This window comes from Ursus arctos, unplaced genomic scaffold (assembly GCF_023065955.2).
Source record: "Ursus arctos isolate Adak ecotype North America unplaced genomic scaffold, UrsArc2.0 scaffold_2, whole genome shotgun sequence".
NCBI classification, from domain to species: domain Eukaryota; kingdom Metazoa; phylum Chordata; class Mammalia; order Carnivora; family Ursidae; genus Ursus; species Ursus arctos.
Window position 1 is genome coordinate 20565744 of NW_026622874.1, and position 13746 is coordinate 20579489.

Consider the following 13746-nt stretch of genomic DNA (forward strand, 5'->3'; position numbering starts at 1 on the left):
TCTTTTGTCAATGAACCTTTGGGTGGTTACAAACAGGGCTGCTTTGAACATTCTCACAGATGTGCTCTTGGGCACCTATGGAATAATTTCTCTAAGGTATATATGTAGAAGCAGAATGGTCAGGCATTAGGAGTATGTAAATGGTTAACTTCACAAGATAAGGCCAAATTGCTTTCTATGGCAAACTGTGCATTGGTTTACAACCCCACCTATAAATGTCTTCTTGATGCACATCATCTTCATTGATATTGTCATATTTCTTAATTTTTCAGTCTATTGGATGTAAAATGATATTCACTGTGGTCTTAGTTGATCATTTATGAGAGTAAACTTCTTTTTGTGTGCTCAGTCACGTCCTCTTAAAATACCTGATTTGTCTTTTGCTCATTATTTCTACAGTACAATGATGAATAGAAGCGGTGATAAAATAGACATTCTTATTGAGTTCCTGATTTTTAATGTATATATACAACTTAGTCATGGTGCATTATCCTTTTTTATATAATGTTGAATTTAGCTTATCAATAGTGCTTTTGTTTTTCACATCTGTTAATATGTGTGATGAGTCTGTAACTTTCTTTTCTCCTCCTGAATGTGTCTGATTTTAGTATCAGAAGTTATACTGGCTTCATTAGAGCTGGAGTATCCCCTCATTACCTAGTCCTTGGAAGAGTTTATATGAAATGTTGAAATAGTATTGCCCTTGAAAGAGAAACATCTGTAGATGTGGGTTAGATGTTTTGTCAAAAAAAATTATCTACTATTCAACACTATTGAATAAATCTATGTAGGTTGTCTATTTCTTCTTTGGACTATTTAAGGAAATTGCATTTTTCTAGACCTTGATCTATTTTGTCTAAGTTTTCAAATATATTAAGATGCTCATCATTTTCATCTCTGCTCTATCTATGGGTTAGGAGTCCTTTTCAATCTTTATTTCATCTACTTGTGCCCTGTTTTCTTGTTTAATTATGCCAATTTTATTGTTGTCATGAAAATAACTTTGACATTGTGACTTTTTGTTTTCTAACTCATTGATTTCTTCAGTCGCCTGTATCTCCTTGCTTCAACATTGTTTATTCTGTTGCTCTTAAGTTATATACTTAGGCTTTTTAATTCATGCGTTTAATTCCCTTTGGTACTGCTTCTGCTGCATCACCCAATTTTTCCAAATGTGGCACTTATAATTAGATTCTAAGTATTTGTTTTCTTCTTCCATCTAGGAAATTTTTAAAACTTGTAAATGCATGATCTTTAAAAATTTAATCATTATTACTGACCTCTAACTTATTTGATTATCAATTTAATACTGATTTTTAAAACTTTATTGTGACTTATTTCATACCTAGTACATGGTCAACTTTTGCTAATATAAAATGCTTAAAAATATTCTCTAATTGCTGATTATTTTATATCTGCCCATTGAATCAATATTAATTGCATTATACAAATCTGTGTTTTCATTCATTCTTTGGCTTGGTTTATTTATCAATAATTAAGAGCTACTGAAATCTCCCACTGTGTTGTTAAGTTTGTTGCTTAAGTCTTATAATTTATACATTTATAAATGTATACATTTATACATTAATTTATATTTTGAGGCCATTTTACAAAGTATGTACATATTTAAAATTGTTATATATTTCTAGTGAATTGATCCTTTTATCATTATTTAGTGGTCTTCTCCATCTTTAATAATACTAATATAAAATCTAATTTTGATTTAGTATCACTAAAGCTACATAAATTTTGTTACTTGCCTATGTGTTTTCATCTTTTAAAAAATCCAGCTTATATATAGCTGGATTTTAAAAACTTAATCAACCTGCTGTTGAACTGGGTTTAGTCTATTCAGGTTTATTTTATTATTATTTGATTTGTTACTATTATCTTACTAAATTTTGTTACTCCCCCACCCCTAATTTCTTTCCTTTGGAGCTAAGTTATTGTCTTCCTGTTCCACTATTTTAAACTTCTTTTCTTTTGCAATGATTCATTCTCTATTATTTTAGCGGTATCTTAACCCACTTCCTGAATAATGAAAGCACCTAAGAACACTTTAATTCTAATCACCCTCCTCCCATCTTAAAAGCTATTATCCAGTTTTTCAATTATATCCTATTTTAGAAGTCCACATTCATGTTGCATAAAATGTTTATTTAGTTTTACAGTTGTTTACAATTTTACTTCTTATAAACATTTCTTAAATTATGACTGTTTTATATTAACAACACTTTCGATTTACATGTTTATCATTGTATTTGTTCACCAGTTCTTTAATTTCAGATCATCCTTGTGGAAACATTTTCCTTCCTGAAGATCTTCCTTTTGCAGGTTCTTTATTGAAGTTCCGTTGATGGTAAAAATCTGGTTTTCATCTGAACATTTCAGTTTTGCTTGGCACAAATTCTAAGCTGATAATTAGTTTTTCTCAGAATTTTGAAGGCATTATTCCACCATCTTTTGGATACATTGTTGCTATCGAGAAGCCTACGAAATATGTGACTGTCTTGCCTTCACTGATGATCTTTTTGTTCCTTTGAATGCTTTTAAAATCTTGTGTTTGGTATTTTGTAGTTATACTACTTTGGGTTTAGGCATGGATTTGATCCATGTATGCTTGGGATATACTGTGCTTACTGAAATTACGAATTCATGTTTTTCCAACAAATACAGAAAATAGTTATTTTCAAACATTGCACTCCTCCATCATCTCTATTCCTCCCTCCTAATACTTCCAGTCTTTGTAATTCTTCCCTTCATATTTCTAAACTTCTCTTTAATACTTGTATTTTCTAGCTCGTTTCTCCTTGCTGTGCACTGGGTAATTCCTTTAGATCTCACTTCCAGTTTATTTATTGTCTCTTCAGTTGAGTCTAATATGATATTCAACATGTCTGAGGACTTCTTTTTAAATTTCAAGTAACATATTTTTCATTTGTAGCATTCTTTGTTTTCTTTTTTAGATCTGCCTTTGGTTCCATCTTTCATAGATGTTAGTGATGAGACCTTGGAGAACTGAATCCAAAGTTTATTATTTCTATAGATTCTTTCTCATGCTAACTAGTTTAAATTTGCACCTGGTAATCTCCAGTCATATTTTTTAATCTTAATCTACAAAACTCTTGAGCCTATCTCTTGCTTCTGCCAGGAGTTACAGGATACTACAAACTAAGTAGCCATTTCAACTGTCCTGGCTAGGACAGTATCTCAGATTCAGATTCATCTCCTTGTTTCTAGTCCAAGGCAAATTGCATATGGCTGTGTTGCAATTGGTATTTGCCATATGAGCAACCAATGCCCACTTGCATGCTTAATACAGTATTCGCAATTCCCAACTCAAAATTTGTTCATCTGTGGGCAAGTAAAAATAGAGGTATGATTCTCAGAAACTTCCCCTACTTTCTTTGAGCCGATTAATGCATTCAAAAAGATTTTATTCAGGACTCGGTTGTTTTGCAGTACCTAGTCTAATGTAGTTTTAGAAGTAAAAGTCTGATTACTGAGAAAGCACATGATTTATGGCAATCCCTAATAATTCAAACCTTTCTGGAAAGGTTTCCTACCTCTTGACCAGACTTGATCAGTATTTTGGAACTGAGTACACATTAGAAAGGTCCTAGAGTACGAACTTACCCAATAGTTGTTGCCCCACTTTGTAGAAATTTCTCCAGTTATTTTATTACTAAGATATTCTGTCAACCCTATTTGAATTTTCAATATCTTGATCAATACGTGATCCAGATCAACAGGACTAAAATCTATGAAAATAAACCATCATTTGAACTTTTAAAAATAGATAATAAGGATTTGTTACATGCAACTTTCATCTATATGTACAACTTTATTTTTGGAAGCCTGAGCCATCTATAATATAAGCAGGGCTAAACAAGGCAGCTGGTGATTTCATTTTAGTCAGCAACCTAATAGGCATTATGGCAGCAGAGGTGGCTGCTCTGGTCTTAAATGCAGATGGACTGTTTGCATCTTTATTATTCATAATGGTTGCTCAGTGTTCTCTGGAAGATCAGGAAGCTGTGTCTCACCCTAATCACTGAAGTAATGAAAGGAGATACCCGCAGCAAGGACTGCAACCGCAACTGCTGCAATCACACCTACAAGTAAAACAAACACAAAACAAGTGGAAATGGGATGAGCAAAAGAAAGGCTTAACTGATCCTAGGCTCTGAAATGTAGGCAACCGATGGGCCTAAACAACAAGCCGCACCTGCACAAACACATATGCTTACACACACATACATACATATTAAAAGCCAGCCAAGTCTTAGGAGGAAAACACAGCAATAAGTTGAATAGATGGCAAAGGCTGGACTGATAATCATGTACTTCATCACTTAGCAAAACCTTAAAAAAAAAAATCTCTCTTACACATATGTGCACTCACACATATCTGAGAGAAGCACTCACATACATCTGAGAGAAATACACACACATACTTTAAAAGGTTTCTATAAATATGCACACTGACATTCCGGCCATCTTATGGTACCTAGCTTAAACCAAAAGACAGCTCCAATGGGCAGTGGGTCTCAAAGATGACAAGGCAAAGTCATTTGTGTAACTATTCAAACTAAAAAACTCACATTCCACTGTTAAATCTAAGAATTAGTAAGTTTGTGTTGGTAACTTTTAATTTTACTTATTTTTTCCTAATTGTAAGTTAACCAAAACCAAACCAGCCAGAGCAGTCCAGACACAGACACACACATACACACGCACTTCGGTACAAAGAATTTAGGTAATTATCTAAAGAGTAAGTACCAAGAACAGTCTGGCTTCTAATTCTCAGTGAAAAGTCTTAATGCTTATAAAGCATTTCTCAGATTGGCATTCCACTTAACAACAGTCTACATGTTCTTTAATCAATAAGTCTGAACAATATTAAAGATACTGCCACGCTTCTTGGAGCCTTTAAAATTCTAAAGTTCATTACAAGTTTCCAGACTTGAATTTGACTTTTTTCATAGGACACATATCAAAATCTTCTACAATAGCAGTTTTTCAAAGAACACCAGTCTGGAAAGCATTGGCCCAATAACTGATTCCCGAAACTCAACAAGTTTTTCTTACAAAAACACAAAAAGTGGGATGCCTGGGTGGTTAAGTCATTAAGCATCCAACTCTTGATTTTGGCTGAGGTCATGATCTCAGGGTCATGAGATCGAGACCCATGTTGGGCTCTGCACCGGGTATGGAGCCTGCTTAAGATTCTCTCTCTCCCTCTGCTCCTCTCCCCCTCTCTAAAATCAAATAAACAAAGACCAAAAAAATAGAAAGTGTCGTGCTTGAGGGCAATTGTGATAATGCATTATTTATAAATCTTTCCATCTCTTCCATCTCCAGCGTCTAGCACTTCCCATAATACTCAATAAATACAGGCTTAATGTAGCATGTCTAAGAAAGCAAAATGTAATGGAAATAATTTTAAAATAATGAGAAAACTCAAATTCAAAATACCATCTTTTCAATTATAAAAGAAATTAAATACCTATGTTTTGCTGAATTTTCAATATCATTGTAGTTTTCATCGGTTGTTTTGGTTGCTCATCATCTGTGTTGTCCAATGAAGCTTCAGTATTCACAGAGTAACTCATACAAGCTGCAAGAGGATAACAATAATCAATCCTAAATAAAATGGGAGTAATTTCCATTTTAAAATGAGTTTTAAAGAAGAACATTATAAGGAACATATTCAATGAGCTACATTTTCCTTCAATTTCACTTTTTTACAACACAAGGAATTTGCTCATTATCAAACGTAGGTGAATTAAATTTCATGAAATATATGTAGGTGGATAATGAACATAGGTGAATTAAATTTCACAGAACAATTATTTAAATACTGTATATAGTTTTATAACTGACTGAAATCGAAGAGCCATAGAGCTAGTTCTGAATGACTCCCACAAATTATGGGAGATAGTAACAAATATAGTAAACAAATAGTAACAAATATAGTACATTGATAATTACAGGTAATTATAGGTAATATAGATAATATAATTATAGACAATTATAGATAAAATAGTAAAAATAAACCAAAAATCAAAACAGATAGGAGCAAGGTAACCTTCACTCTTAATTGGGATTAATTTCTATCATTCCTATTAATGGATTGACAATAATTTCAAATAATTAGATATTAATATTAAAAGTGGGGATTAGCAACTGCCCCATGGCCAGATCTTATGTATACCACAAAGCCTAAAATATTTACTATTTGGCCCTATACAGAAAAAAATTTGTTGACTGGATCTAACCTGAAATTTGAAATATAGTAGTCCCCCCTAATCTGCAGTTTCAGATACCTGCAGTCAACTGCAGTCCAGCAGCAGATGATCCTATTCTGACAGAGTCAGAAGGTCAACAGTGGCCTAATGCTACGTCACAATGCCTGTATCATTCACCTCACTTCATCTTATTATGAGAAATTTTATCGTCTCACATCATCAGAAGAGGGGTGTGTATAAATACAATAGGATATTTTGAGAGAGAAAGAGCACATTCACTAACTTCTTTTATAGTATATTGTTATAACTTCTATTTTATTATTATTATTTTTAATCTCTTACCATGCCTAATTTAAAAATCACAGGTTCATATATCTAGGAAAAAGCATGGTATATAGAGTTCACAGTATATAGAGAGGTACTATCTGCAGTTTCAGGCATCCATTGGGATTCTTAGAACTTAACATCTGAAAATAAGGGGTCTACTGTATACAGGCAAAATATAATCATAAATTTGACCTTAAAAGAACTCAGTGTTAAACAAGGCAACCACCTTTTCTCATTTTACAGATGGAAAATAAAACCTGGAAAGTTAAGTGCATATTTGAGAGTCATGGGGGGCAGACTGAGGATTCAAATACAAGTTCTCTTTCTATTTCATTATGCTGGCAATAATTTATGTAGATTAGCTTAGCTGAATTTATTTAACATGGATTAAAAGTGTTTGAACTAAAAACATCCTTAGAGATCACATAGACCAGTGGTTTTCTTTTTTTTTTTTTCTTTTTTTTCCCCTAGTGCTAAAGAATCTGACAGAAAATCCCAGCATGTAAAATAGATGAAAATAGAATTATGCTGGCTAAAGCAAGAATGGAGGGCTCCTGGAGCCAGACTCCCTTCTTTCCTTCAGAGGTGGTAATCAAATGCTGTTCTATAGAACTCTGAAAGCATCTACTCCATGTTGATCCCTTTATTTACAAAAAAGAAGAGAACCACAGAGTGAGAGATGGTAAATGCTACCATTTAAATTCAAAGTAAAAGAGCTTATTGCTTGGATTAAAAATGTTCTTATAGACATCTTTATATTTCAGTATAACTTGCAAGTTAGATACATAAACTTATTGAAATAGATATCTGTGGTACCAAAATGGATGAAAGAAAAAAAAAATGCCTAATTTTCATCAATTTCCCATGAAGAAAAGTTTACTGTCATTTTCATAAATCCTCTTTAGTAACTACCTCATTAGAATAAAGGGTATGACCATTCCTTTTTTCCCTCTTCAAGCATATGATGAAAGTACTTTAAAAACAAACAAAACCCTCTTCTCTTTTTTTTCCCTCCTATATCATATTGGTTACAAAGCCCAAAAATTCTTATATGAACTGTCTCTAGAACCATTCAGTCGTCTGTATTTCCACAGTTTCTGGTTTTCTCAAGAACTATAACACCTTACCAGCTTAATTTTCCCCCTAACTTCATCTATAGATCAAAAAGTTGAGTGAATAGTACAGTTTTATTCATGTTAACGCACATACAATTTTGGTTTTTCTTAGTAAATATCAGTACCAAAAAACTTTTTTGGGGGGGCCACTAAAATCCTTATATCAGATAACAAATACAAATAAAAATAATGGATGAAGCATGAATTACACTTATTTGCTACAGGATTTTTTTTTTTTAACTTGAGTACTTGTATTTAAAGAGCACAAAAAATGGCTTTGTCACGATATATTACTTATACATTTAATACTGAATTATTATATGCCAAACTCATGCTCTAGTATGTCAAATCTGCACAAGCAATTTATTTCTATAAAAAAGTACATTTCATTGCTCTATTTTCATCAGTCATACAAAATCATATTGATTTGATACAAATCTGAGATAATTTTACTGAAGCAGAGCATTTTTCAAGGATGAATAAGACGTCATAACTGGTTGTTTGCTTTTGGTGGGAGCTTCTGGGATTTTAATTCAAATCTCAGACACTATGTCATTTTACTCGTATCTGAAATTTAAATGCAAATAACATATAATTCGACAGGAAATTAGATCTTAAGCATTCCTTAAAACCAGGTAATTTTAACTTCAGACAAGCCCCAAATTAATCATGTAAGAAAGTGACTTTTCTGAACAACTGTCAACAAAAGAGAAAACAAGGACAATAATGAATGTATGCTAAGTTGTAAATATGTTCAATTTCATTCCAAGCTGCTGATAGTTAGGCAGGACTATTTAGAACCTTAAAATAAAATGTTACGACTTGAACTTCCTAGTTGTCTTCTTCCCCCTCTGTGAATACTGAAGTAATGAGGTTTCACTATACTCAGGGATTTAGTTATAAAAATACATGTTCATTATTACTTCTTTTTCCTTTATAATTAAATTATCAATGTTTAACCAAACAAAAAATTAATTAGTTCTGATATCAAGACAGAATTGGCAAAGATGAGTTTCACCAGATTTTAAAGGTGTGTCTTCAAATTTTTAGCTGATACTGTAGATAAAGTGCATCTGAATTATTAACTTAATATCTAGCAGATGACTAATGCATCTAAGAAATCTTAAAGCCACAGTTATCCCTCACCTTAAGTGAGTCATTGTGACAAACAAATTGTTCTTCATCCCTTAAGTCATTTAAAAGTATGTTATTTTAAGGTACTTACCTGGCAAAATATGTATTTCAAACATAGCAACTACTTGGCAAGTATCTTATAGAATAGAAATAATTAAATAATAACATCAAATACTTAGAAAATAAAGCCAGATTCTTGTAACAAGTTTAACATCCCTAAATGTACAGCAATTGATTTCAATTTTTGAACTTGAACATTTGAACTCCATGAACTTTTATGGCTTATTATATATGAAAACTCCAATTTCAAATATACAGGAAAATTTATACATACTATAAAATATTACTTCTATACTTTAATGTTAATATTTTTTAGCATAATTCAGAAAGTTCATTATTTAAAATTCTTATAATAATACTAGTTAATATCACCTTACAGTTATGTATATCTTGTTTAGAAAGTATTTTCCCTAATGTTTGTACTAAATTCTCTTAACCCCAAGAGCATGTGGGGTTCAGAGGGGACTTAAAGTCACACAGATGTAAGTGGCATACCTGGATTCAGTTAAAATACTATCTTCACAAAATTATGCATCTAATATTTTTGAATACATCAATGAATAAATAAATATTTATTAATAATCCATTATTTTATTATTAGTAAAATGGTATTTTTAAATAATGAGTAAAGGAGTGAATGAGTAAGTGAATATAATTCTAAATGAATAGGATGTTATGAAAAATCACTTAATTTTTCTATTAAAATGTTTGTTTTTACCCTATCCCATAATTTGGGAATATATTATTTTGCTATTAAAATATGTTAACTACCAAATCATTCCTTCTAATTCAACAAATACTTGGAAAAGCAAAACTAACATAATTCTAGACAAGTCATATTCTTGGTCAAAATACATCTGATGCCAGTGTTCAATTCCTGAAAAGCCTAGAGTTACTTTTACTGCATTCATCCTTCAAAATGAACTCAAATGTCACTTGCTTTCAGAAGCTTTCTCTAATCCCATATAAAGATAATCCCTGTGCTAAATGTTCTGATAATTCTGTTCATCCCTCTATTATAGAACTAATCACCTTATTTAGAGTAACCCATTTCTCTGTATTTCCTTCTATACTGTGAACTTCTTGAAAGTCAGGACTGTATATTTGATCTCTAGAACCCTAATGCTTAATACCTAATGGGCAATCAAAAATAGTAATTAATCACTCAGTTGGGATTTATGTAAGTTTCAAAAACAGGGAAGAGTCCTTAAAGAAGCACACATTATATAATATTAGAAAAACATGTAATCTAGAGATCATGAGTTTGATACAGCATACATCCAAGTATATACACCTAAACTTTCCACAAATTGCTGTTTTGTTTCCTTTGTGTTTGTAATATTAAACTCTTCCTACTCAGTTTATGTATCTCTATACTAGATTACCAGCATAAAAAAACAGACAGAAAGTAATTTTTAAATACAGTATGAAATATACAATGAAGTTCCAATATTAAAAGCTTATAAAAATAAAAATCCACAAAAAAGACTAATGAACATTTATATATCATCTAAGATTAAAAAGTGGATTTTTAAATACTTCAGTTACTAGCTCATACTAATATTTAACATGGTACAGTGTTAAAGCTTACTGAAGGAAAGTTGAGAAACGATTAAAATATATTTAGTATACATATAAATGATAAAAACAATTCATTAGAGAATAGCATTTAAATTTGATAATAATAGCTAAGAAGTTTATTATCTTGAGGCCATACGTCTTTTAATTATCTGCAAGGATATTTCAAATTCTAAGAACCATTCAAAACTATGGAACTTCTAATATATTTGGGATTATCCACTGAAGACTACAGAGCATCAATTTATGCAACAGATGTGTGGTTTCAATTAAAGTGAAACATACAGCAATAATAATAAACAATGGAAAAATGGAAACAGTTTACTAAAATCAAAAATACTAATGTCAAAACTTGGTTACTGTAGATTGTTATCTCTAACCTACAGTCAAAATATTTTCTTCTCATTGAATAATTAACAAAATCACTGCAAATTCTAAAATTTTAATCATTAGTGTTAAGTTCTTATGTTTATGACCTTACTACACTCTGATAATTAACAATGCATACATATTATATCTTCCAAATCAGATTATAGACTTTTTAAGGAAAAGTATCTGGTCTGATTTTTATCTATCCCATTGCCTTGAGCAGAGTAAATGCCTAATAAATATCTGATAGACATACTAAATGCTGTAAACTAGAATTAATACGTCTAGTGTTGCATACTGTCATATGTTTTAAATGTTTAAAAAGTTCTGAATTACATCACCACAGAGCTATGACTATCATACCCTTTCTAAATGTTCATGTTCAGTTGTAGTGCCTTACACAAACCTTAAAAACCTTGTATCTGGCTAGATGTAAACTTTACAATTTTTCAAGCATAAAATAAGTGAAAAAAGATGTGTTATAATTTCCAAAAAAATGACCTATTTAGTATATATTGGTTATTTATTAACAAATATTTAAGAATACCGATCATGTTTGAGGCAGGAAGCTTAGATAAAGAGATAAACATTCTAGGTACTTACTCTCAAAAATCTGACAGTCAGGGGCACCTGGGTGGCTCAGGCAGTTAAGCATCTGCCTTCCGTTCAGGTCATGGTCACAGGGTCCTGAGATGGGGCTCCCTGCTCAGTGAGGAGCCTCCTTCTCCTCCTCTCTCTTGCTATCTCTGTCACTATCTCTGTCTCTCTCTCAAATAAATAAAATTTTTAAAAGAAATAAAATAAAAAATCTAAATGAAATCTCTCTCTCCCTACACTTTTATATCTGATTTTTAAAGTTGTAAAAATAGTCAAAAAATTTTAAAAACTAAAGTAAGTTGTGAATGGGTCAAGTTTTGCATACAGTGCTACCCTTTAATCTTTCATGAATATAATACACACTAAAAGTATGACGAGTAATTCAAAAAGAATATGAAAACCATCTACTATGATAACAGATCCTAGGTTCTAACCAACAAGTGATAAATTATACTGACAGAAGCAAAATGCAATTAGCTGAGAATAATGTAACATCATCATTCATTTAAGTCAAAAAAATTTTTGAATGATGCAATGAAGATGGCCATGCTAAAATAAATATCTAGACCATGGAAAATAGTAGTTCTATAGTCTGTGTTGGTTAGGTCCCATGGAAAGGAATTGTTAGAAAAAAGCACAGCCTCTAGAACCAAACTGCTTAAGTTTAAATTCTAGCTCTACCATTTACTAGCTGTGTAACCCTGGAAAAATTACTTGACCTTTCTGTGCCTCAATTCTCTCATCTGGAAAATGGGACTAAGAATAGTATCTATATCATAGGACTATTATAAGAATTAAATGATTTAGTATTTGTAAGGCTCGTAAAACAGTGCCTATACACAGTAGGTTCTATATAAACAATAACTAATAATATTATTAGAATATCAGGTTGAATTCAGGGTAATGCCTTTCAAGAAAGACAAACCAAAGTATATTTAAAGAAGTAGTTTTTAATCTTTCTTAGGTCACCAACTCTTTAATAGCTATAGATCTTTTTCCAGAAAAAAAATCCTACAATTACTTTTAAGTGGTTTGTGGACCTCCTGAAAGCCAGCTATGACCCCAAAGGTTATGGGTACCACAGGTTAAAAATTGCTAATCTATAAGAAGACAAACAAGGTGGTAAGAAAAAATGAGGTCTGAAACCATAATAAAGAGACCAGTTAAAGGACTGTGCAAATATTTGGCTGCAACATACTGAGAGCATGAGAGTTGCCCTCAAATTTAAAGCATGGCCTCAACAAAGAAGTATTCATGTTTTACTGTTCCAGATTACTGAATAAGGTGTTAGTTATAGGAAGGCAGACTGGTATTCGGAATAAGGAAGAATACAGTATAAAAACCCCATCTCCTAGGAATATAGATTTCAATGTTAAAAGAAAGAGGATGAACTAGGTCAACTCTAATGATCCCATTAAAATTCATTCAGATTATCAACAACAGAATGGGTCAAGAACTACTGTTAGGCACTAGAGACAAAAGTGAACATAACAATCAAAATCCCCACCCTGATGACTCTAAGTCTGGTTGGCAGAGATAGTGTAGCCACTAATCTGGGAAAACATATTTCAGAAAGCAGCAAACATGTTTACCACTTTACTTCAAAGTATCTATCAATTAGGGAATATACTATAGCTATCCCTTAAAAAATAATAGTTTCCAAAGGATTAAAACACTGCTGCTGCTTTAACATCAGATACTGAGCAATTTAAAGTATTTTCTTCTTTAAAACAAGCTTACTGTTCCACATCGTAATTAATACTAATCTGGAGTTGTTGGGGAAAAAAAAACACAACAAACTCACTGGTCTCCAACTAATCTAAGACTTTACTGACAGATTTGATATTCACCAACGAAATACTTACTTGACTCATCATTGTAGCAAGAGTACTCTGAATCAAATACTCTTATGGTGGGGAGCAGGAATTAGTTAAGTCACAGAAGAATAATTAAGAAACTAGAATTAGAAAAAATACTTAAAAATTGCTATATTCAAATTTCATAAACATCCATATTCAAAAGTAACCTAAAGACTTTCTACTATGATATCAGAAATTTGAAGTCTGACAGCTACATACTCAATATTTATTGATATTTGCAAATAATTACTTATATCACATATTTCTAAATGTTTCAGGAAGCCTGTCATAAACTTATACACTTATTTATAGATATGTTTTCATATCCTGCTCTCACTAGATACAAAAGCAAAGCAAAGCAAAACAAAAAACAAAAACAGCCTGCTAAACAGAATGTAAGGTCAAATATGAAAGTCACAATTAGGAGGAGAAACTGTTACATTATTGATAGTATGC

At 31.7% G+C, this 13746-nt stretch overlaps 1 protein-coding gene across 2 annotated transcripts in view; it reads right to left on the bottom strand.

Annotated features, from left to right (window-relative positions):
* Positions 1-2136: 2136 nt before the first annotated feature.
* Positions 2137-13746, bottom strand: part of ODR4 (odr-4 GPCR localization factor homolog) — a 36169-nt gene continuing 24559 nt past the window's right edge. For both annotated transcript variants that reach the window (XM_026509240.4, XM_026509241.4), the window contains 2 exons: positions 5510-5620; positions 2137-4115 (listed from right to left, as the gene is read on the bottom strand). In XM_026509240.4, coding sequence (XP_026365025.2) covers positions 4048-4115; positions 5510-5620 — 179 coding nt within the window. In that variant the 3' untranslated portion in view covers positions 2137-4047. The remainder of the gene's footprint in view (positions 4116-5509; positions 5621-13746) is intronic.